This window comes from Macaca thibetana, chromosome 16 (assembly GCF_024542745.1).
Source record: "Macaca thibetana thibetana isolate TM-01 chromosome 16, ASM2454274v1, whole genome shotgun sequence".
Classification (NCBI taxonomy): domain Eukaryota; kingdom Metazoa; phylum Chordata; class Mammalia; order Primates; family Cercopithecidae; genus Macaca; species Macaca thibetana.
The window spans coordinates 9,402,840-9,429,102 of record NC_065593.1 but is presented as its reverse complement, the minus strand read 5'-3'; the positions used below and the strand labels follow the sequence as shown (position 1 = coordinate 9,429,102).

At 42.2% G+C, this 26,263-nt stretch overlaps 1 protein-coding gene across 3 annotated transcripts in view; it reads left to right on the top strand.

Annotated features, from left to right (window-relative positions):
• Positions 1 to 26,263, top strand: part of DNAH9 (dynein axonemal heavy chain 9) — a 378,056-nt gene that overhangs the window by 346,836 nt on the left and 4,957 nt on the right. For all 3 annotated transcript variants that reach the window (XM_050764993.1, XM_050764994.1, XM_050764995.1), the window contains 2 exons: positions 1,111 to 1,293; positions 20,677 to 21,066. In XM_050764993.1, coding sequence (XP_050620950.1) covers positions 1,111 to 1,293; positions 20,677 to 21,066 — 573 coding nt within the window. The remainder of the gene's footprint in view (positions 1 to 1,110; positions 1,294 to 20,676; positions 21,067 to 26,263) is intronic.

Here is a 26,263-nt window from a genome sequence, read left to right as displayed (position 1 = left end):
AGTGACTAAACATAAACATCAAACAATGAGGAAGACGTAGTTTCACAAAGGAGATAGGGAATTGTTCCTAGAAGGGAAGAGAGATAATGAACAGACAAAAACAACAGATACCCTCCACAGGCACCTAGAGCTCAGCTCTCAGGACTCCAGAAAGGGGCTGGTGCTCGCTCGCTCACTCCCTCCCTCCCCTCTCTCCCTCTGTCCCAACCTGCTGGCTGTGTGGTCTATTATGTCTGCAATGGTTTCATCTTTCTTTCTCTGCTGACAGACCTCCTGGGCTTACTCATTTATTCCACAATGGCAGACTCAACCTCCAAGTGCCCCAAATTAACTCAGAATCTCTGAGCCTCAGTTCCAATTTTCCAGGAGAGAGACCCTAGTTGTCCCAGCTCCCCTCATCTAATTAGCTGACAGTTTGTGTGGGGAAAAGAATTGTGGGGTACAACAGGAGGTTTACATGATAGATGAGGGTGTTTCTTCCAGAACTCAAGGATAGAAACTGCAGTGTTTCCTCATAGAAACTCAGAACTGAGTGGATGGCCAGATAGATAGATACGTAGGTAGGTAGATAGATAGATAGATACATAGATACATAGATACATAGATAGATGATTGACAGATTATATAGATGGATAGATGATTGATAGATAGATGATAGATATTATTTATAACTGTATATGGATATACCGTATCTGGATATAGATAGATTTGTCATTGCAGCTCATCACTTCAGCTTCACATGGCCCACGGGGGCCAGCTTTTGGCCCAAGTCTGTCTTATGGCTTTCTAGTTCAATTCCCACAGCCAACTGGGTCAGTCTCTGAGTTTTTCAACTCCAAATTCTTAGAGAGGTATCTGTGCTCATCTTATTACGCCAGCCATGCAAGTCCCAGCAACTTGGCCAGCCTATGAAGAGGTCCTGCTGTGATCAGTCAGTCCTCAGCCCTGAACCAGTTGACCTGGACAAGCAGGCAAGAGTTTGGTCAGGTCATGGGGGGAGGGGCAGCAGATGATGGATGATTGGCATCTCTGGTCCCACACTGCAGGAAACTGGATTCCTTCTGGAGAATAGAGCTCCTTCTTAACGCTGTGTTTCCTTCTGTGGGGCAGGTCAAGGCACTTCTGGAAGAAATATTGGAGCGGGTGACAGACGAGTTTAACATCCCAGAACTGATGGCCAAAGTGGAGGAGCGCACCCCCTACATTGTAGTTGCCTTCCAGGAGTGTGGCCGGATGAATATCCTCACCAGAGAGATGCAGCGCTCGCTGAGGGAGCTGGAGCTCGGCTTAAAGGTGAGTGCGGTCTTGTAAGGCATGGAGGGGACGTTGCTAGAGGACACAGCTGGAAACCTATGGGGAAGAAGGAGCATTGGGGGACCTGGAAGCTGGGGAGCAGTTGTCCTGCAGCATCCTAGGTGCCCAAAAGGTATTACTCTCCAGAAATCAAAGTCTGGCCATGAGGTTGTCTGCAAGAACCAAGATGTTATACAATCTTTGACATTTCTCGTCAACAAGGAAAGAGTCTACTATTTCTACTACCAGTTTTACTTTCCTCACCATGAGATGATGTAAAATGCCTAGCACAGAGCCTGTTAATTACTGTTCACCCAGATGACAGGTAGATGGGAGCTCTTTCTGCCTTTGAGGAGCTGAGGAGGGTGACTGTTGTCGGTTTACATTGCCTTGTTTATTAAAAGAATTGTAAATGAACACTCAGACAAGCCCTGGAAGTCCAGGTGTGGAACACGCAGGTACCTTCATCATGTCTGGCTCTTGGGGTTAAACAGCCAGAGTCACATGTGGATAGGAAAAACATGTATGAGTTTTTTCACACAGAGTCACATAGATGATGAAACAGACTGCAAAATCTAGGTTAGGGCCGGGCGCGGTGGCTCATGCCTGTAATCCCAGCACTTTGGGAGGTTGAAGCGGGCGGATCACAAGGTCAGGAGATCGAGACCATCCTGGCTAACATGGTGAAACCCCGTCTCTACTAAAAATGCAGAAATTAGCCAGGCGTGGCGGTGGGCGCCTGTAGTCCCAGCTGCTGGGGAGGCTGAGGCAGTAGAATGGCGTGAACCTGGAAGACGGAGCTTGCAGTGAGCCGAGATCGCGCCACTGCACTCCAGCCTGGGCGACAGAGCGAGACTCCGTCTCAAAAAAAAAAAAAACTAGGCTAGGGTTTTTTGTTTGTTTGTTTGTTTAATCTCTTAATGTTCTTTCTCCTTCCTCCACCCCACCTCCACATGGGTAGAAGGAAATAAGGAAGGAGAGACAGGAAGGGAATGTTGAAGATGGACAATGTTTGGTAACGTTTCCAAATGCCGTGCCGGCTTGTAATCAAATGAAGGACAAAATTCCACAGAGTAAATAAGAACTCTGTCTGTCGTGTAACGCAGTTCCATTACTTAGGTACGCAGCTCTATATCAGTAATTATCTTGAGCAGGTGTGTTGCCATTTTAAAGGCTTATGGAACTTGTGTGATGTGGTGCAGCCTGTTTACCCATTCGATTTCCAATTCATTCACTCATTTTTCTTCCGAGAGCCTTTGCTGCATTTGGAGTCATGAATCTCAGAGCTTGCCTGGGCAAAGATGAAGGGTGCGGGAGGCAGATGTCTTGTCTTTCAGTCTGATTCAAGCAATGTTGATTGATGAGCCTCTTGGGCAAGTCTCAGCACTGCCTGCTGGAGGGTGCAAAGGAGATTGGAAAGGGAGTCTTCCCTTGAAGGACAGTCTTGTGGGGACACACACACACACTGATATAAAGCAGGGTGGAATTAACTAAGAGCCACATAGAGAGATGTGGGAGAAGAAAGAAGAAAGAAGTATTGTATGTGGGGTAAGGAAAGCCCCAGGGAAGAAGTGGCATTCACGGGGTTCCAGAGGAAGGGTAGGATTGTGACAGGTGATCACAAAAGGCAGGGGCTCCTAGAGGCACAGAGCAGAGCAGCCCACGGTCTGTGCTCAGAGTTAACACGGTTTGGCCTCAGCTACAGGCCCACTCAGGTGAGCAACAGTGATAGGGTGAACTTCCAAGAGGTGACAACACAATGACAGCAAAACAGCCAGGACCTTTGTCTACTGGTTCCACTATGAAAGGAAGACAGACAGAGCAATCTCCATTCAAACTTGCTGTCATGAATCCCAGACTCTCCTTAGGACCGTCCCCCAAGCTGGCGTGGTCCTCAGACTCTCCGGAAGTTCTATCACATGTTCCCATCTCCACGCTCCAGTCCTACCAACCTCTGGGGGTGGGGCCTAGAAATCCGTAATGTTTCATCACCGGCCAGGAAATTCTTTTGATGACTCAAGTTTGGGAAGCACAGCATGAAAGTAAGAGGCAGAAGAAAAAGTTAGACAGTGGTATTCATGGCAAAATGAAGGTGCAAAGGGGATGGCAGCAGAGTTCAGAGAAGAGAGTTTTAAGTCTAGGGAAGGGATAAAGCTGAGCTGGCCAGAAAGGAGAACAGCAGGGAAAACAGGCAAAGCAGGTGACTTGGCAGGAGGAGTTTGCAGGATGGTCTGGCCTGTGAGTGAGAGGTGGCGGGCCCGAGTGGGGCAAGTCCCTCAGATGGCGCAGTGAGGAACGTCAGCTCCGAGTTCTTCCCGGAACACTGGTGGAAGGCGTGCTTGGCTTTGCTGACCAGCTTACCTGGCAGGGGGGAGGGGGAAGAGGAAATTCTGCTTGAGGTTTTCCTTCTTCACTTTCTTTGTTTAACAATCACTTTATGCTGGGTGCAGTGGCTCACGCCTGTCATCCCAGCACTTTGGGAGGCCGAGGTGGGCGGATCACGATGTCAGGAGATCGAGACCATCCTGGCTAGCATGGTGAAACCCCGTCTCTATTAAAAATACAAAAAAAAATTAGCCGGACCTGGTGGTGGGTGCCTGTAGTCCCAGCACTTCGGGAGGCCGAGGTGGGCGGATCACTTGAGGTCAGGAGTTCGAGACCAGCCTGGCCAACATGGTGAAACCTCATCTCTACTAAAAAAATACAAAAATTAGCCAGGCATGGTGATGGGCACCTGTAGTTCCAGCTACTTGGGAGGCTGAGGCAGGAGAATAGCTTGAACCCAGTAGGCAGAGGTTGCAGTGAGCCGAGATCGCGCCACTGCACTCCAGCCTGGGTGAAAGAGCAACAGTTCATCTCAAAAAAAAAAAAAAGAGCCAGATTAGATCCCCGGTCAGCAAGCCAGACTTTAAACCTGAACAGCTTCACATCTTTAGAAACAGATTTTATCAATCAGGAGGGGCAATCAACCACTGAAGCTTAGAAAAAAAGCCTGATGTCATCACACGTTTGAATGATAAAAATTAGTTCCTGGCCAGGCGCGGTGGCTCACACCTGTAATCCCAGCACTTTGGGAGACTGAGGTGGGTGGATCTCAAGGTCAGGAGTTTGTAACCAGCCTGGCCAATATGGTGAAACCCCGTCTCTACTAAAAATACAAAAAAATTAGCCGGGCGTGGTGGCGGGCCTCTGTAGTCCCAGCTACTTGGGAGGCTGAGGCAGGAGAATGGCGTGAACCCAGGAGGCAGAGGTTGCAGTGATCCAAGATCACGCCACTGCACTCCAGCCTGGGCAACAGAGCAAGACTCTGTCTCCCAAAAAAAAAAAAATTAGTTCCCAGCCCCTCCCAGATTCTGGGCTGGCCATGGCTCCATCTAAGATATGCAGTGCCTAAATGAAATAGAATGCAAACCACATATGACAGCCACATAGGTAATTAAAATTTTTCTGGAATTCACATTTTGAAAGTAAAAAACCAAACAGGTGAATTTAACTTTTATTGAACTCAGTATATCTAATTCTTGAATTTTTTTTAGTAGAGATGGGGTTTCACCATATTGGCCAGGTCTCAAACTCCTGACCTTGTAATCCACTCACCTCGGCCTCCCAAAGTTCTGGAATTACAGGTGTGAGCCACCACACCTGGCCAGGAACTGATTTTTATCATTCAAATGTGTGATGACATCAGGCTTTTTTTCCTATGCTTCGGTGGTTGATTGCTCCTCCTGATTCACAAAATCTGTTTCTAAAGATGTGAAGTTGTTCAAGTTTAAAGTCTGGCTTGCCGACTGGGGAGCTAATCTGGCTTTTTTTTTTTTTTTTTTTTTTTTTTTTTTTTTTTTGAGATTGACTGTTGCTCTTTTGCACAGGCTGGAGTGCAGTGGTACAATCTCAGCTCACTGCAACCTCCACCTCCTGGGTTCAAGCTGTTCTCCTGCTTCAGCCTCCTCCCAAGTAGCTGGGATTACAGGCGCCTGCCACCATGCCCAGCTAATTTTTGTATTTTTTAGTAGAGATGAGGTTTCACCATGTTGGCCAGGCTGGTCTCGAACTCCTGACTTCAAGTGATCCGCCTGCCTCAGCCTCCCAAAGTGCTGGGATTACAGGAGTGAGCCACCGCACCCAGCCTACTCTGGCTCTTTATTCTGATGCACTGTGTATTGACTTAATAGTGCAGATCTGGACGGGTGGCCCGTGCTATGGCCCTTTAATCCCCACCCACTGGGCAGCTATCCTGGCCCATATGCCTTTGGCTTTCCAGTGCTCTACCAGAATACCTGAATAGAAAGGCTGCTGCCAACCCAGCCTGGAAGCCAGCCTGGAAGGAGTAGGACCCTTATGACTTTCACTTCTTCCCATACTCTCAGCTCCCAGTGTCTTAAACAAATGAAAGCTCCTTGCAAAGAACATCTTCATAGAGAAGAAAAAGCAGAGAGGAGCTAAGCCTCAGGACAGGTTACAGCATGGAGCCCCTCCAGGAGGGAGGCCCTGGGTGCTGCTGCCCTGGCCCCTGGCCCTCTGTGGACTGAACGCCCGCTGCATGACTGTGAGCCCAGGGCAACAGCTGCTTCAGACACACCAGAGGCGCCCTTTTCATACGGAGGTACCTGGCCTCACTCCCAGAGGTATGGGTCCTTAGTTTGGACTACAGCCTATGAATCCAAGCTTTTAACAAGCTCCCTGACTTAAAAAGAATGAAGACCTACAGGAAAAATGAGGTTTCAACTCTGTATTATGCCAAAGAAAGATTATGAAAGCATTTATTGATAGGGATGAATGAAAGGGTTAAGGTCACAGCCAGATAGCCCTCCTATCCTGAAAAGGGGTCACCCAGCCTGTAGTTCTCCCTGCAATGCCAAAACCAAGGAAGCACCCTGTAGACCCTGAAATGCAGCATTTTCTTGAGCGAAGGGTCCAGTGTTTTAAGTTTTCTTTTCGTTGACTCTTGACCTGTGAACAAGTAAGTGTGACTATCAATCGCTGTTAAACAGGATTCAGGCCAGAGGAGTTTAGGAAACTGGTTGAATGAACATAAGTAGGTGTCTTTGCTTAGTATAGCTTGAGACTTTTTTTTTTTTTGAGACGGAGTTTCGCTCTTGTTGTCTGGGCTGGAGTGCGATGGCACGATCTCAGCTCACTGCAACTTCTACCTCCCAGGTTCAAGCAATTCTCCTGCCTCAGACTCCTGAGTAGCTGGGATTACAGGCGCCTCCCACAACACCCAGCTAATTTTTTGTATCTCGTAGAGATGGGGTTTCACCATGTTGGCCAGGCTGGTCTTGAACTCCTGACCTCGTGATCCACCCGCCTGGGCCTCCCAAAGTGCTGGGATTACAGGCCTGAGCCACTGTGCCCAGCCAATGATTTTTTATTTTCTTCTTTTCCTAAATGACTCCTGGTTCTCTTCTCCAGGGCTGTCCCTGCTTCATTGACAAGCTGAGAGACAGAACATTCTTTAGAGTTCCATCACTTGCACATTCAATTAGTATGTGTAAAGTTATTGTCAGAATACATTATAATCTTATTATAAGCAGATGTGAGAAATTTTTTAGAAAGCCAAGTTATACGTATTATGTCCTCTGCTTTCAAAATGATTTTAGATTTCTGCAGGGTGTTAAAAATTAAGTACTGCATATATTTCTAAATTTATTAGATCTTATTTTCAGAGTAATTTTAAGTTCACAGCAAAATTGCACAGAAGGTGTGGAGATTTCCCATATATCTGCCGTCCTCAAAGACAAATTATCCCCTCTCAACTCTCAAATTCAACACCAGAGTGGTACATTTCTTATAACTGATGAATCTATACTCATACATCATTATCACCCAGAGTTCATAGTGTACCTTGGGGTTCATTCTTAGTGTTAGACTTTCTATGGATTTGGACAAATAAATAATAACTTGTGTCCACCATTAGAGTATCATACAAAGTAGTTCCACTGCCCTAAAACCCCTTTGTGTTGCATATATTTTAAACTGTTTCTTGTTTTCAGAGATGGAGTCTTTCTCCATTGCCCAGATTGGAGTGTGGAGCTGTCCTCATGGTTGAAGAGATCTTCCCACCTCAGCCACATGCGTAGCTAGAACTACGGGTGCACACAACCACACCCGACTAACTTTTTGTTTTTATTTTTGTAGAGATGGGATCTCACTATGTTGCCAGGCTGGTCTCCAACTACTGGCCTCAAACGATCCTCCCCCCTCGACCCAAAGTGTTGGAATTACAGGCATGAGCCACTGTGCCTGGCTATTTTAAACTTTTTTCAAGCACATTATCTCTTCCTATAACAAAACTTATAGAAACAGTTTGCATGGCTTCACTGTTTTCAGAAATGGCACATCTGTGTATGAGGGATGGTAACAGAGAGTGCGCTGTTGACTTAGCCCACAGAAATGACCAGAAACAAAGGACTTCTGAGTCCAGGGCTCCATCTGAGTTCATCTGTATCTGCCTCGGTCTGGCCCAGTCCTCAAAGCACATCCCAAACGACCAGGACATTTCTGTCACACTTAGTCCAGCGTACCACCAGCAGTCCACAACCTGACACCTTAGGAATTCTGTTGAGTCATGTTACAGGGCGACTCCAGAATGGGGCCTTTATTCCCCTATCAACTCACAGGACAGATGACATTCACAGTATGTTTCCATAGATGCACCCAAATTTCATACAACCCCAACCAATTTTGTATAGAAGCAAATTTAGTAGAACTATATTTTGCTGTATTGTTTGTAAAGTCATTTTATAACCATGGAAGTTAATTGGCCATTGAAACTTCTTAAAGTTTTTATTCTAAAGGGAAAAATGAACAGAGTATGGCCTGTATTTTTTTTTAAATGTCCGTTGGACTCATTTCACTTTTGAAGTGAGTCACGACTTTTCAACGCATCTTCTTAACCAAAGGTTGGCAAGCAAGTAGTAGATTGTATGCACATAAAAATTTGTATTAAAACTGTCATTTGTAGTTTTTAACGTAGGCCAGGCACGGTGGCTCACACCTGTAATCCTAGCACTTTGGGAGGCCTAGGCAGGTGGATCACTTGAGGCCAGGGGTTTGAGACCAGCCTGGCCAGCATGGCAAAATCCCATCTCTACTGGAAATACAAAAATTAGCCAGGCATGGTGGCTCATGCCTGTAATCCCAGCTCCTTGGATGGCTGAGGCACAAGAATTGCTTGAACCTGGAAGGTAGAGGTTGCAGTGAGCAAAGATCATGCCACTACACTCCAGCCTGGGCAACAGAGCAAGACTCTGTTAAAAAAAAAAAAAATTAATGTAGCTTTGGCAAAAACATGCATAATAGTTTACATTACCAAACAGAAGACTTAGCCTTTCTGCCAAAATACCATCATCCCCCAGAGCTTCCCGGGATGGTAAAGACATTCTATATCTGTGCTAATAAGATCACATGTGGCTATTGAGCACATGAAATGTAACTAATGTGACAAAGAAACTGAATTTTTAATTTTTTTTTTTTTTTTTTGAGATGGACTTTTGCTCTACCGACCAGGTTGAAGTGCAGTGGCGGGATCTTGGCTCATGCAACCTCCACCTTCCAGGTTCAAGTGATTCTCCTGCCTCAGCCTCCTGAGTAGCTGGGATTACAGGCGCCCACCACGAAGCCCGGCTAATTTTTGTATTTTTAGTAGAGATGGGGGTTTCTCCATGTTAGTCAGGCTAGTCTCGAACTCCTGACCTCGTTACCCACCCACCTCAGCCTCCCAAACTGCTGGGATTACAGGCATGAGCCACCGCGCCCAGCCAAATTTTTAATTTTTTTTTTTCTTCAAGATAGGGTCTCACTATGTTGCCGAGACTGGTCTACAAACTCCTGGCCTCAAGCAATCCTCCTGTCTCAGCCACCTGAGGAGCTGGGATTATAGGCATGCACCAATACACCCAGCTAATTCTTTATTTTTTTGTAGATACCAGGCTTCACTGTGTTTCCCAGGCTGGTTTTATACTCCTAGGCTCAAGTGATCCTCCTGACCTGGCTTCCCAAAGGGCCGAGATTATAGGCAGGAGCCACTGTGCCCAGCTCTCAATTTTTAATGTTATAATTTTAATTCACTTGCACTTAAATAGCCACATGTGGTTAGTGGCTACTGTATGAGACACCGTAGACCTAAAGTATATGTATTTGAGTCCTGTAATGTAAGGCCAGGGACAATGGGTAAGCACTGCCTTGTAGCTGTGTTTGCTAAAGAGAGTAGTTTCCCTGTAAAGCACAATATTTCATCCTCCCCCTAAAGGTGAATTTCAGCCCCTCTCTCCTAAAATGGCTTGTAGCCCTTAAAGGCCATTTTTTTTTTTTTTCTATTCACAGCAATTACTTTTCTCACTGACCTCTCTCCTGGTTCTCTTCTCCAGGGCTGTATTAGTCAGGTATGGCTGCTGTAACAAAATACCACAGATGGTGTGGCTTAAATAACAGACATTTATTTCTCACAGTTCTGGAGGCTGAAAGTCTAAGATCAAGCACTGGCAATTTGGTTTCTGGTGAGGGCTCTCTTCTGGGCTGGTAGAGAGGTGTCTCCTCTCTGTGTCCTCAAATGGCAGGGAGGCGGAGCAAGAAAAGGGGAAAGTAGGAGAGAGACTGAGAGATTTCTTCCTCTTCTTATAAGGCGAAAGTCCTATCAGATTAGCCCTTCATCCATATGATGTCACTTAACCTTAATTACCTCTTTAAAGACTCTGTTTCCAATACAGTCACACGGAGGGTTGGGGCTTCAACATATGAATTTGCCAGGGACACAGCCCAGTCCATAGCAGGGGGTTTTCTCAGCTGTCCGCCCTGCAGCTTCTCCCCTAAGAGAAATTGCTGCATTAGTCTGACTTACCGTTGGAGCCTCCTGTACCCAGACTCAGTGGTTCTACCAGCCACCAACCCACAGCCCTCACCAACCCTGAGCCTACTGCTCAGGCCTCAACGGGCATCAACCTGTGACATCAGTGGCTTTTCCTTGCTTTTGCCCCTTCTTATCACTCTCACTCACCTGATTCCAATTCTCATTCATAAATGGGAGAAGTGAAGTGGTATCAGAGCTACTGGACATTGGGAGTATGTCCTGTTAATGGACATAATCCATCATGTTTTTTAGAAAAGAAGTGCCGACAACCACTGATCTGGGATGCGTCCTTCCTCCCTAGAAGGCAACGTGCTTCAGCCACCGCCGCCTCTGCCCCAGTGCGGGCTCCAAGGCTGTCTTGGCACGTGTCTGCAATAGCCATCCCCTAGCGTCTTTCCCTGGCTAAGGCTGTTTCTTTCTTAAAAACACACCTGCATTCCCAGTTCCCACTGAATGCAGGTGTGTTCTTAAGAAAGAAAGAGCCTTAGCCAGGAATGTTTTTAGCCGGTAGTAGAAGGCTGCCTACACTGGGCACTGTTTTAGGTTCTCATATAATTTAAATAGCAAGGAGGTTCAGGGAAGAATAACCGTAACCTTGGGTAATCCACTAGGGCTTTTGCGAGTGGGAAAGCTGATACCTCACATTCTTAGCAGGTGAAAACTTGCCATGATGGAAATAGATAGTAAAGAGTTACTGACATATCCCAGATTATACACTGTGATATGAATTCCCAGCATGCCCAGCCCTGATTTCTGAGTTCATAAGTAATTCTAGTGAACCTTAGTAGGAATTCTGGGTAAGAAAATGAGGTTGCCATTGGTCTTGTTTGCATCACCAAGCCCAGGCATCCAGAAGAGCCCCTCACCTTGAAAAGCAGACAGATTTTAAATTAACCCCCACCTTCCCACTTACCTTCATCTCCCTAAGAGTTTTGGCCATTTAGTTCCACATTTTGAAAGGAATACATGGGTGAAATTTGGGGAGAGAATCTGTGCTATGCAATGTTTCATTAAAATCTTCAGTTTTTCAAGTCTCTCTAAAAAAATAAAATAAAATAAAAACACACCTGCAAATGTGTCATATGTAAGCCTTTCCATGACTGATCCAACTTGACTGTGTTTACTTACCTCTTCTATACCTCTGCAGTACATAGATCCAGCATTATTCCTGGGTTAATATGTACTTATGCCTCCATTTCTTTATGATTGCTATTAAGTTATCTCCCAAGCCTTTTCCATGAATACAAACCCTCCTTCCCCAGCTAAACTGTAAACTCCTCAAGCAAAGACTCTCTCTTCTAATTGCTATAGATTTCCGGAGGAAAAAAGGCTGGTATAGCTCTCTCTCTGTTTACCATGGGTCTGAGCAAAGGGAGGGAGGTCAGCTACATCTGTTCACTCCTCGGGATGCGTCTTTCTGTTTAAAATAATTTGTTTGCTCACCAATGCAAATACTCTGTAGCTTGAAAAGGATTCAATGGGCTTCCCTTTTATAAATCAGGGATTTGAAAAGTTACACACACATACATTATAATCAGTCCACTAAAAGTTAGTGCAATGGATTCATGGTGAGTTTTAAGTTTTTGAATAATTCCATTTACATACTTAGATTTATTTTTTGGCCTAAACAGAGAAAGGAACAAACTTTAAAAGGAAAATTTATAATTGTGGTAGTAACTCTGAAAAGTATTATTGAAGCAGTGCTTAAAAGTAACTCGTGGCCTTCTGCTTATGACCAACAAGCCAGATTTACCTTTCTACCTTAAACTGCTAGAAAATTAGACAAGCTATGAAAAATATCAGTTTTCAGATATGAAACAACAGGCAGAATAAGACTATGATACTTGAGAGAAAGGAAATAAGAGATGTGAGGCCTTCATTCTACAAGTTACAGGTTATAGTTCAGGAACCCAAAAGAGTCCCACAGTCTTGCTGAACTGGGAAGATGTAGAATTTGGAGAGTAAAGTACTAAGGTGGGGAGCTGCACAGAGAAAGAGCTCAAGAGATCCACAGAAGGAATCCTCTTGAGACTGTGGCTCTGCACATGAGTGAGAGGAAACTACCCAAGGCTGAGAAGGAACCACCAGAAAAAAAAGTACAGAGAGCAATTCTCAGAGTTCACAAAGCACTGAGAATAGTTTGTGTTCCTACTAGCCAGAGCAGAAATAACTCAAAAAATAGGAGGTGTCAGGGAGAATTCTCAGAAGTGTATCAGCTTAGTAATGGGGCTACATTGAACCTAGACTAAAAACTGGTCTGACCCCACCCTAACAAACTTAAATGCAAGCCACCAACAGATCCATTGATTTCAAGTCAATTAACTGCAGGCCAAAAATAAATTCCACCACTGTTTAAAGGAGTATAACAAAATTCAGCATGCGATAATGTAAAATTCACAGTGCCTGACACAGAATAAACAAATTACAGCCACATAAAGAAGTAGGAATACACAGCCAGGAGAAAGTGCGATCTGTTGAAATGGAGCCAGAAATAACAGAGACAATGGAAGACAAAGATGTTAAAACAACTATTTTAAGTTTGCACCACATATTCAAGAAGCTAGAAGAAAACAAGAGTATGATAATGTAAAACATGTAAGATATTTATTAAAAGACCCAAATGGAATTTGTAGAGATGAAAAATACAATATTGATATGAAAAATGAACTTCGGAGAATTCGCAGCTGAGTAGGCACTGCAGGAGAAAATATCAATAACCATGAATACACAGCAATAAAAATATCTAAAATGATGAAAAAATTGAAAAAAGTAAACAAATCACTAGGTCCTGTAGGATAGTATCAAGTGATCTAACATACATGTAATTGGCGTCCCAAAAGGATGGGTTGGTGATAGGGAAGGGGGGCCAAAAAAACTATTTGAAGAAATAAGGGCCACAGTTTTGCAAATTTGATGAAAACCACAAAACCTATAGGTACAAGAAGCTCAACAAGCCCCATGCAGAATAAGCCTAATGAAAACATTGTAAATACACCTCATAATAAAACTGCTGAAACCCAGGGATAAAGAAAAAATTTAAAAGCAGCAAGAGGAGAAAAATTAAAATTATATTTAAAGGATCAAAGAAAAGAATGATGGCAGACTTCTTGTCAGAAGCTGTGCAAGTCAGAAGAAAGTGGAGAACTATCATTAAAGTACTGAAAGAAAAAAAAAACTGTAAACTTAGAATTCTTTGCCCAGGAAAAAATAGCTTTCAAAAAAGAAAACTAAGTAAAGATGTGTTCAGACAACTGAGATAGTTCATAGCCAGCACGCCTGTGGTACAAGAAATGTTAAAGAAATTTCTTAGAACCCAGGAGGCGGAGGTTGTGGTGAGCCAAGATCATGCCAGTGCACTCCAGCCTGGGCAACAGTGCAAGACTCTGTCTCAAAAAAAAAAAAAAAAAGAAAGAAAGAAATTTCTTAGAAAGAAAGAAAATGATATCATATGGAAATTTGGATCTGAACAAAGAAATAATGGTCTCCACAGATGGTAAATCTATGAGTAACATGAAAGACAGTTTTACTCATCCAAAATCTTTTTTTAAAAATAATAGACTGTTTAAAACAAAAATAATAAAAATTTACTGTGGGCTTTAAGCATATGTAAAACCAAAATGTATGCCAACAACAGCATGAAAAATGAGAGGAGAGAAATAGAAGCATATTGTATATGATTCTTACACCATATGTGGAGTGGTATAATTTTGAAGTTAGGGTGTGATGAGTTACAGATATGTATTGTAAATCCTAGAGTAGCATTCAGCAAACTATTGGCCAACAGGCCAAATCTAGCTCACAACCTGTTTTGGCAAGTAAACATTGGAACACAGCCACAATCATTCATTTATACAATGTCTATGGCTATTTTGTGCTACGATAGCAGAATGAGTAGTGTCAGTAGAGACCAGGTGGCCCACAAAGCCTGTAATATTTATTTACTATTTGACACTTTACAGGAAAAAAAAAGTTTGTCATAAAAGCAGCCATAAAATAAATTATCTACAATTATTATAGTTACTGTATTGGTAACTACATTAAATATAAATGGCTTAAGTGCCCAGGGTACTGATTAGAACTGCCAGATCCAATTTTAAAAAGCAAGAACTAGCTATATGCTGTTATGTCAGGAGTCCTGTCTCCAGACCACTCCTACATTTGGAGATTTGCTAGAAGGACTCATGAGTTTCAGCATATGATTGTATTAATACATATGGCTAAAATTTGTTATGGTGCTTTAGTAAGAATACACATATAGCCAGATCATAAAGGAAAAAGACATAGGTGGAGTCAGGAGAAATCCATGTACAGGTCTCCATATGCTGCCTCCCTCTCATGAAGGATCACATAGAGTGCATCCTCTCTCCAGCACTGGAAATGGAGTAACATTTGTGTAACATTTCTGCCCAGGGAATTCCATTAGAGACCCCAGCACCCAAGGATTTTATAAGGAGCTGGTCACATAGGCACCCTCTGTCTAGCACATTCCAAAATCCCATGCTTCCAAATAGGAAGTAGGTATTCAGTGTAAACCAAATTGTTTGCACAGTCTGGATATAGTCAACCACCCTTTTCTATTAACTGTTAACGAGGCGCTAAGTTTCTAGATGCCAGCCACAGGCCAACCTTGCTAGCAGGCATTTCTAAGGATAGCAGTCTCAAGCTTGCCTCTTAACTCTTTCAGCACAGATGACCACCAAAGCAAAGAACAAAAAAACTTCACATATCAAGCTAAACACAGGTGAGAAGAAAAAGATGAGAAAAAAATATAATATAAAAACTAATCGAAAGGAAGTTGTAGAGGCTATATAAAAATCAAACTATATTTTTAAATAAGCAATATTACCATGGATGAAGAGGAGTATTATGTAATAAGTCAATTTGTGAAGAGCACATAACAATCCTTAGTATATAGGCACCTCATAACAAAGCATCAAAATACATAAAGCAAAAAAAAAAGATGATAGAATCAAAAGGAGAAATAAATCCACAATTATAGTTGGTTTCAAAACTCCTCTCTCAATAATTAGTAGAACAAGTAGACAGAAAACCAGTTAGGACAAAAAATGATCAACCAACTTCCCAATTTTACAGACACTCCAACAATGGCAGAATACGCATGCTTTTCAAGAGCACATGGAACATTCACCAATATCAACTATATTTTATGTCATAAAACAATATGAGAGGATTAAAATCATACACAGTATATCAACTGACCATAGCGTAATTGAACTAAAAATAAATAACAGAAAGATAATCAGAAAATCTACAAGTATGTGGAAATTAAATAGCATATTTCTAAATAATTCTAACATATCGAATAAAATAAAAATAAAAATATATAAAATTGGTAACATGTAGCTAAAGCAGAACTTAGAGGGAGATGTATAGCATGAGATGCAAATATCAGCAATGAAAAAAGTTCCCAAATCAATTATCTAAGCTGCACCTTAAGAAACTAGGAAAAAAACAGCAAAACGAATCCAAAGTAAACAAAAGGAAGGAAACGATAAAGAGCAGAATTAATGAAAGTGAAAACAAAAATTATAAAACTTTATGAAACCAAAAGCTAGTTCTTTTTAAAAATGAATAAAATTAATAAACATTTACCTGAATTTATAAGAAAAAAGAGAAAAAACAAAAACTTGAAAAAATCAGGATGGAAGGGGAGATATCATCATAAATCCTATAGACATTAAAAGCATTTTAAGAGAATATGAATAATTTTCTGCGATTAAATTCAACCACTTAAATGAAGTGAACCAATTCCCTATGAGACTCCATCAAAGCTCACCCCAGTAAAATGTATAACCTAAATAGCCCATATCTATTTTAAAAATTGAATTCGTAATTTAAAATTTCCCACAAAGAAAACCCCTGATCCACAAAGTATCCTTGGTAAATTTTACAAACATTTAAGGATGAAATAATAGCAATTTTACATGAACTCTTCTACGTCCAGGAAGATGGAGTAGACATATGTTTCCCTATTCCTCCTGCTAAGTATAAATAAAAACCATGGTCAATTTATATAGAAGAAACATAAGACTCTGAAACATGTAGAGAGGAATGAAGACTATCTAGGAACCTCAGGACCCAAGAAAGGACATGATAGTGAGTTTCTTGGATTTTCTTTATGCCTCATAGACCTCAGAATGGGAGAAAAAAAAAAAAAAAAAAGCCAGCAAACCAGAAATGCCAGTGGATGCTGACAAAACAGCAACAACAAAAAAACTGTTCTCTTCATCAGAGAGAGAGATGAACCAGCGAAGAGACAGCCTAGCAAGACAGAAAACTTTTAGACAATAAACATGCTACTTCAGCCATACACCACAGAAAAAACAGGAATCCTTATCGTGATTGAAATGTTTTGTGTCTTGACTGTATCAGTGTCAATATCTTGCTTGTGATACTGGACTATAGTTTTGCAAGCTGTTACCATTAGGGGAAACCAGGTAAAGGGTACACAAGATCTGTCTGTATTATTTCTTACAACTATAAATGTACCTATAATTATCTCAAAATTGTAAGTTTAATTTAATGTTTTAAATCACCATACAAAACCTGCAGATGTTTATAACAGCATTATTCATAACTGCCAAAACTTGGAAGCAACCAAGATGTAGCTCAGTAGGTAAATGGAAAAACTGCAGTACATCCAGACAGTGGATTGTTATTCAGTGCTTAAAAAAAAAATAAAATTAGCTTTCAAGCCATGAAAAGAAACTGAGGGAACTTAAACACATATTACTAAGTGAAAGATGCCGATATGGAAAGGCTACATACTGTATTATTCTAACTATGTGACGTTCTGAAAAAGGTAAAATAATGGAGGCAGTAAAAACTCTGGTTGCCCAGAGTTAAGAGTGACGATGGCATGAGTAGGTCAAGCACAGAAAAATTTTAGGACACTGAAACAATAATGATGAATATGATACTATAATGTTGGACACTTGTCATATACTATAATGACACAACATGATACTATATTTGTACGATACTGTAACGGTGGATACATAAAATTATACTGCAATAATATATAATACTATAATGGTGGATACTTGTTATTACACTATAATGATACAATATGATACTATAAGGGTAGATACATGTCATTATAAATTTGTCCAAACACATAGAATGTACAACACAAAGGGCAAACTGGGGTAAACTAGGGACTCTGAGGGATAATGAGGTGAATGCAGGTTCATTACATGTAACAAATGTACCGCTCTGGTGGGGAATGCCGATCATGGCGGAGGCTGTGCATGTGTCCAGGGAAATCGCTGTACTTTCTGCTCAATTTGCTGTGAAACTAAAACTGCCCTAAAAAAATAAAGTATATATTTTTTAAAAAAGCAGAGAAAACTTCTCAACAAATTTTATGAAAACAGAATTAACGTGACACCAAATACCTTATGAGCAAATGACAGATGAGCTTTCCTCATAAACACAAATGCAAAACTCCTTAGCAAAATGTTAACAAATCAAATCACACGATATAAGAAAAAGATGATATGTCATGGCTAAATGCGGTAATCCTAGGAATACAAGATTACTAATCACACAATATAAGAAAAGGATAATATATCATGGCTAAATGCAGTAAGCCTAGGAATACAAGATTACTTTTAAGATTCAAAAATCAGTCAGTGAAGTTTACCATATTAATGTGCTAAATTTAAACATTGTGTGATCATCTTCATAAATGCAGAAAAGGCGTTTGATGAAATTGAACACCAAATCTTCATTTTAAAGTATCCAAAAAAAAAAAAAAAAAAAGAAATCAAAGGAAATGTCAACTTAAAGGAAATCCAAAGAAAACAGATTTAATGGTGAGGGACGGCCTGCTTTCTCTCTAAGTTTGGGAACAAGGCCAGGTTTTCCACCGTCATCACTTTTGTTCACCATGACCGTGAACGTCCTTGATAATGCAGTAAGGGAAGACATGGCTACACACAGGGTCTCATAAGACAAGGGAATGATCTTTTTTGACCATTGATTTTGTCCTTTGCACTAAATTTAATCTTTACACTTAATGTTATTTTATTAACCAGTTAAAGGGAAACAATTACTACGTAAGCTATACAATGCATGTAGCAATGAATTATCACATAACTACAGATATGAGGAAGACCATATCGTCTGAGAAGCTTGATTTGGGCTCAGAGACATAAGCAGCATTTGAAACCCTTTTCTCAGAAGCCTGTGTACACTAAAACAGAGATTCCAAGGAAAGGAAACAGTTTTTTTCTATTTTAACCTAATAAGGATATTCATTTCAGCAGATCCTTAAGGAAATCTACCGGAACAAACTTGCTCATCAAATTCGGGTTTGTTTGAAAGTGATAAACTTTGGTGGCACATACAGGGCTCTTTTACATCCCATTGAGCCTTGATGTGGCCTCAGATTCATCACAATGCTCTGGTCATCCACCTCAAAACATCTGGATAGATACATGGAATGAAATCTATTTTCTATCCCTGTATAAAGTCCTGTTACTTGGAGGGAAACATTTGTAATTCACACTGTACTCATTCAGGCTGGTCCATCTGTCGCCAGTCTGATGAGGGATATTTGTCTTTTCTTTAAAATATTAAGGTTTTTATCTCTTAAAATAGTACGGCCACCAGACACTACAGTCTAGAAAGTGAATTTGTAATAATTACACTCCGTGTGGGAAGTTCATAAAAAAGTTACCAGCGTAGTTTATTTCTTATAAATCAGGAGCCTCTGGCTGTCACTCAGGAGACTGAAATATGTTCATCTTAAGGTAGGTATGCTTAACTGTTTTTAAGAATTCCAAAAGTGGGCCAGGCACGGTGGTTCACACCTGTAATCCCAGCACTTTGGGAGGCCAAGGCGGGCAGATCACAAGGTCAGAAGTTCGAGACCAGCCTGGCCAACATGGTAAAACCCTGTCTCTACTAAAAATACAAAAAAATTTAGCTGGGCGTGGTGGCACACGCCTGTAATCCCAGCTACTTGGGAGGCTGAGGCAGGAGAATTGCTTGAGCTCAGGAGGCGGAGGTTGCAGTGAGCAGAGATTGTGTCCCTGCACTCCAGCCTGGGTGACAGAGCAAGATGCCATCTCGAGAAAAAAAAAAAAAAAAGCATTCCAAAAGTTAAGAGGAAGAGTTAGACCTAGAATTCTATGTGCCAATCTCCTTTCCCACAGGCCAGGAGACTCCAGGCCCTATGGAGGTGAGAACATCTTACATTTTAGCAGTCTGCCCTTGATGAAACAGCCAAACGCTGTCAGGTGCCCTAACACCTGTTACAGAAACCACAACCATAGAAATGGGGTCTTCAAGAAATTGCCACAGATCACTGGCAGAGCCAAAGTTACAAAGTTTGCTTTTAAAGATGGTGTTCAGGCCGGGCGTGGTGGCTCACGCCTGTAATCCCAGCACTTTCGGAGGGTGAGGCAGGCTGATCCCTTGAGGTCAGGAGTTCAAGACCAGCCTGGCCAACATGGTGAAACCCTGTCTCTACTAAAAATACAAAAATGAGCCAGGCGTGGTGGCAGGTGCCTGTAATCCCAGCTACTCAAGAGGCTGAGGCAGGAGAATCACATGAACCCGGGAGGCGGAAGTTGCAGTGAGCAGAGATTGCACCACTGCACTCCAGCCTGGGCAACAGAGTGAGACTCTGTCTCTGAAAAAAAAAAAAAAAAAAAAAAAAAAAGATGGTGTTCAGTGTAAACCTTTCTTTACAAATCCTATCTAGCTGTTGAAAGAGTGTCCCTTAAAGTTGATTATGTATCCAATAGCTCGATTTCTGAAGGAAATCCCTGATTTGGGGTAACATAAATCTTTGCAGGCGTTGGCTTCTTGGATTTCTAAGCTGCATGCAGGAGAGTCATGGAATTTGAGCTGTAGGGTAGGGTCACGTGGCACTGAACCCACAAATGGTTTAAAGCCTGCAATGGGAAGCAATTGTTTTTGTTTTTGTTTTTGTTTTTTTGAGACAGAGTCTCGCTCTGTCGCCCAGGCTGGAGTGCAGTGGCCGGATCTCAGCTCACTGCAAGCTCCGCCTCCCGGGTTCCCACCATTCTCCTGCCTTAGCCTCCCGAGTAGCTGGGACTACAGGCACCCACCACCTCGCCTGGCTAGTTTTTTGTATTTTTTTAGTAGAGACGGGGTTTCACCATGTTAGCCAGGATGGTCTCGATCTCCTGACCTCATGATCCACCCGTCTCGGCCTCCCAAAGTGCTGGGATTACAGGCTTGAGCCACCGCGCCCGGCCAGCAATTGTGTTTTTTGAAACACTGTCAGTAGACAGTTGAGACTCCGACATCAGAGCAGGGAGGATTTTCAAGGACCAGCTTCTGTGAGACAAACTTTCCAAAGCAAGTACTAAACAGGACAGTCATTATGTCACCCAACCCGGAGTCACATTCAAACGACATGAACAAGGATGGATAACTCTTGTCCGCCTGGGTGCCATGAGCCAAGGGTCTCTGGGGCCAGTTATTTGGAGGGACTTCCCGCCTTCTCACTCGTTCCCCCTCCCATTCTTTATCTTCAGGGGGAGCTGACTATGACCAGCCACATGGAGAACTTACAGAATGCCCTGTACTTCGACCTGGTGCCAGAGTCCTGGGCTAGACGGGCCTACCCTTCCACAGCAGGCCTGGCAACCTGGTTTCTAGACCTCCTCAACAGAATCAAGGAGCTAGAGGCTTGGACGGGCGACTTTACAATGCCCTCCACTGTGTGGCTGACAGGCTTCTTCAACCCCCAGTCGTTCCTGACTGCCATCATGCAGTCCACGGCTCGTAAGAATGAGTGGCCACTGGACCAGATGGCCCTGCAATGTGACGTGACAAAGAAGAACAGAGAAGAGTTTAGGAGTCCTCCTCGGGAAGGGGCCTACATCCACGGCCTCTTCATGGAAGGTGCCTGCTGGGACACACAGGTAAAGCTTGGGATGAACCAAAGGGTATCTTTCTGGAGGCTGATTAAATACACATTGCTTCCTATGAAGTGTGACTACTAAAAGAGATGTTCCTGAATCTTTTTCTCTAGATAACCTTTCTTTGCTTGAGGCCATCAAGCCATTTTTATTTAGCCAGGGATGGTGCAAAGAGCATAGCCTTTGCAGAGGCAGTAGAGTGGAGAGGTTAATAGCAAGGTCTTTGGAACCAGACTGGCTGGATCTGAATCCCAGCACCACCATTTATTAACTCTGTAACCTTAGATATAGTTTCACCTTTCCAGATCTCACCTGTTAGATGGGAGAATAGCGTCATTGTAAAAATTAAACGAGCCAATATGTAAGACAGTTGAACAGGGCCTGGCACATAGGCAGTGCTCAAAATGTGTTGGAGTCAGCTATCTCTGCTGCTGCTGCTACTGTGTGTCTGTCATCCAGGCTGGAGTGCAGTGGCACGATCTCGGCTCACTGCAACCTCCGCCTCCTGAGTTCAAGCAATTCTCCTGCCTCACCTCCTTGGTCCGCTTTCCTCATTCATGAGCTCTCAAAGGGCAGGAATCTTCTGCCTTTTATGTTGTCCTATGTCGGCGAAGAGGAGCCAGTAGATATCCCTTAAAGTGGCATTTTGAAAGGATTCCTCATCAAAGGCTAATAAAAACGTGAGTCACATGAGATTGGAGATGTTTTGTCACTGGTAAGAAACTAGCAAACAAGCACAGATGGCTGGGATAAATGTAATGAACAAGAATGGATAATTCTAGAAGTGTACACTTGTACGCATAATCTGGAAAGAGTCCCTAGTCAAATATCCCACTTGACAGGTAACACTAAACTATTCTTAGCAGTCAACATAAAGCTAATGGGGCAAAACTGTTAGAAGATCCAGAAGATCCCAGGAGGCCATGTGAATATGCAAATAGAAATTTACTTGGTTAAGTAGTACCCCCAAAAATTCATGTCCAGGCATAACCCCAGAATGAGTATTTAGAAATAAGGTCTTTGCAGATGTCATTAGTTAAGATGAGGTCATACTGGATTATCATGAACCCTAAATCCAATGACCAGTACCCTTACAAGAAGACCACACAGGTTGGGCACAGTGGCTCACACCTGTAATCCCAGCACCTTGGGAGGCCGAGGCGGGCAGATCACCTGAGGTCAGGAGTTTGAGACCAGCCTGACCAACAGGGCGAAACCCTGTCTCTACTAAAAGTACAAAATTAGCCAGGCGTGGTGGTGCATGCCTGTTATCCCAGCTACTCGGGAGGCTGAAGCAGGAGAATCGCTTGAATCCAGGAGGCAGAGGTTGCAGTGAGCCGAGATTGCACCATTGCATTCCAGCCTGAGCAACAAGAGCAAAACTCCATCTCAAAAAAAAAAAAAGAAGACGACGACCACCTAGATGGACACAGATATGGGAACAATAGACACTGTGGATTATTAGAGGGTGGAGGGAAGGGTAGGGGTTAATAAAAACTACCTATCTGGTACTATGCTCACTAACTAGATGAGGGGATCCATACTCCAAACCTCAGCATCATACAATATTCCCATGTAACAAATCTGCACATGTACCCCCTGTATCTAAGAGTTGAAATTTTTTTAAAAAGAAACTAAAAGGCAAAGGAGATGGAAAATTTTGTTGAGACATGTTTTATAATGCTTACCGTTTTGTTGGATATAGCAAGTAACAGTCTCCTGGAGTACTATTAGCAGTAGGAAATTCATTCATTCCATATAGGCTTTCAGTTAAACAAGTTACCTCAAAAAAACAAAACAAAGAAGACCATGTAGAGACACAGAAGAGAATTCCCTATGAAGAGAGAGGCAGAGATTGGAGTGATGCATCTACAAGCCGAGGAATTCCAGGGATTGCCAGTAACCATCAGAAGCTAGGAAAGGTATGGGATGGTTTCTGCTTCAGAACCTCCAGGAGGACCAACTCTGCCCACACTTTGACTTAGGACTTCTGGCCTCCAGAACTATGAGATAATATGTTGTTTCAAGCCATCCAGTTTGTGGCATTTTATTATGCCAGAACTAGGAAAGCAATTCAAGAGCCAACAGAAAGGACAGTAAAGTAGAATAATGTTTAGATATCCTGAATCTTGAAAAGGAAGTTGACTTCCCTCTCTCCACTTGAACATTTGCACAAGATTGTGTCAGTGGAGATCATATATGGATTGTATTAGGTATAAGGTGGCCTAGAGCAAGCCACAGCTATTAGTAGAATCCTCCAAACCACCAAAATGAGAGAAGTACCAAAAGGAAGGTAGGCAAGAAGCTCATAAGGAAAGTCAGTGACACTGGAGGTGGGGGAAGGATATCAGTTTAAATTGTCAACCTCCCATTTTTCATACCTCATTGTAAATAATAATAAAAACTTCCCCCAAATCAATACTTGTTCACCATAAGCTGTTGTTCTCAAAGGTTTTATCCCAGAAAGATGTCAGCAAAAATGGAAGAGTCAGGACCTCCTAAAATCCTCTCCTCCATAAAACAATGAGAACATTCACAAAAACTGAGTCAGAATCAACTTTCTTAGAATTCTGGAAATTAACCAAAGGCTTTCAGCAATCCAAGAAGTGTTTACTCAAGCAAAACAGCTGAATCTCAGTAGGAAGAACAGTCTATGGCCTTTTAACTTGTCTATTCTCATCTCTACCCAACCCCTAGCTTGGAGGTTGCCTATAAAACCAACAGACCGCAATCACAGTGAAAACCAGTAACCTAGAAACCACTGAAAGGGGCAAAATGGGGTTGGAGCACTTTCAAAGCCCTGTTAACCCCACAAAAAACTGTCATTATTTTGCCTGTCCATGGATTCCCTGGACTCACAAGTCTTTCTTATTTCACCTGAGTTGGAACTCACCCAGAGCAACAGCCTTTCTCCCCAGGGCATTTGTTGAAGACAATCAAAGACAACTGCTTAACACTGCAGTTTGTCTGAAGTGGTAGATAATAGCAAAGCAAACAATAGGCTAACCAAAAAGCTTACAAGGGTAAGCTGGAGAATGAGATGGCTACAGGGGGCTTTGAAAACCGCTGACATGTTCCTGGAAATCTAGGCCATGCCTATGTGCAGATCTGTGCACACACCCACAGCTGTGGACATGCTCAAGAGAGTTGAGAAGGCTGTACACTGTAGCTAACCTTGAGGTTCTAGGAAAACAGGGGAGTTAAATCTAAGTTAAATTGCCTGGCTAAGCATTGAAGGTGTGCTCCAACACTTGCACACAGCCACTCAGCCAAGACTTTGTGACTTACTGGTTCCGGGCATTTAAGAAAAATCTGTCCAATTATTTGGTGACCTCTAAGCTAATAGGGCAGGCCACTTCAGTTGCCATACTTGACAAAGAATATAGACTTTACAGAATCAGTTCAGAAAAGTCACTAAACAAACCCTGAAGAGAGAGAGAATATGATTTGCAGAGTGGCCACATTATTTAAAATGTCCAAGTTTTCAACAAAACAAATTATGACATACAAAGAAACAAAAATGAATGGCCCATACACAAGGAAGAAAGCAATCAACACAAAGTATTCCTGAGGGGGATCAAATACTGGACTTGCTAGACAAAGACTTTAAATCGACTATTTTAAATATGTTCCAATAACCAAAAGAAACCATGTCTAAATAACTGAAGAAAATTGTGTCAACGATGTATTACTGAATAGAGAATACAGAGAGGAAAATTGTATGTTTTTAAAAGAATAAAGTAGAAACTCTGGAGTTGAAAAATATAATACCCAAAATGAAAACTCAATAGAGGAATTCAATAGCAGAATTGAATAGGCAGAAAAATCAGCAAATTTAGAATCAGGTGAATTGAAATTATCCAGTTAGAAGAAAAAAAATGAGAAAATGAAGTGTCTCAGAGACGTGTGGGACACCATCAAGCATACTAACATATGTACAATGACAGTTTAGAAAGGAAAGGAGAGGTAAAGGGCCAGAAAGACTATCTGAAGAGATAATGACCCAAAACTGTCCAAATTGGAAGAAAAACATTAATTTACATGTCCAAGAAGCTCAGTGAAATTCAAGTAGAACAAACTCTGAGATCCATACCGAGACACATTATAGTCAAATTGGTAAAAGATAAAGACAAGGAGAAAATCTTAAAAGCAACAAAAGTGGCTCATCACTTACAAGGGGTTCTCAGTGAGAGTAATAGCTGACTGCTCATCAGAAACCATGAAAGAGAAGGCAGTAGGATGGCATAGTCAAAATGCTGAAAGAAAAAGACTATCTGCCAAGAATCCTACCTGCAGCAAAACTCTCTTTCAAAAGTGAAGAAAGTTAGATATTCTCAGATTTTTTAAGAAGACAGAGAGAGAAAGAATTCATCACTAGTAAACCAGCCTTATAGGAAATACTAAAGGGAGTCCTTCAGGCAGAAAGGAGAGGACACTAGACAGAAACTCAAGTCCACACAAAGATAGAGAATATGGATAAAGGCAATTACATATGTAAGTATAAAAGATAGTATAAATGCATAATTTGTAATTTTTATTTCTCTTCTATCTAATTTAAAGGACAACTGCATAAGGAAATAATTATAAATCTGTGTTGATATATAGAAATGTATAAAGATGTAATGTAAATGATGAAAATAGCCCAAAGGAGGGAGACGAGACGGAGCTATACAAGATTAGTTTTTGTATACCATTGAAAGTAAGCTGGAATTAGGCCAGGCACAGTGGCTCAGGCGTGTAATCCAAGCACTTTGGGAGGATGAGGTGGTTGGATCACTTGAGGTCAGGAGTTCGAGACCAGCCTGACCAACATGGCAAAGTTAGCCAAGCATGGTGGCACCCACCTGTAGTCTCAGCTACTGGGGAGGCTGAGGCAGAATTGCTTGAACTCAGGAGGCAGAGGTTGCAGTGAGCCGAGATCATGCCATTGCACTCCAGCCTGAGCAACAGAGTGAGACTCCATCTCAAAAAAAAAAAAAGTAAGCTGGAATTAATCTGAAATAGATTGTTATGTACATTAGAATTGTTTGTTTGTTTGTTTGTTTAAGACTGGGTGATTTGCTTTGCCACCCAGGCTAGAGTGCAGTGGCATGAACAGGGCTCACTGCACCTCAACTTCCTGGGCTCAAGCAATCCTCTTGCCTCAGCTCCCAAGTAGCTGGGACTACAGGCATGTGCCACCATGCCTGGCTAACTTTTT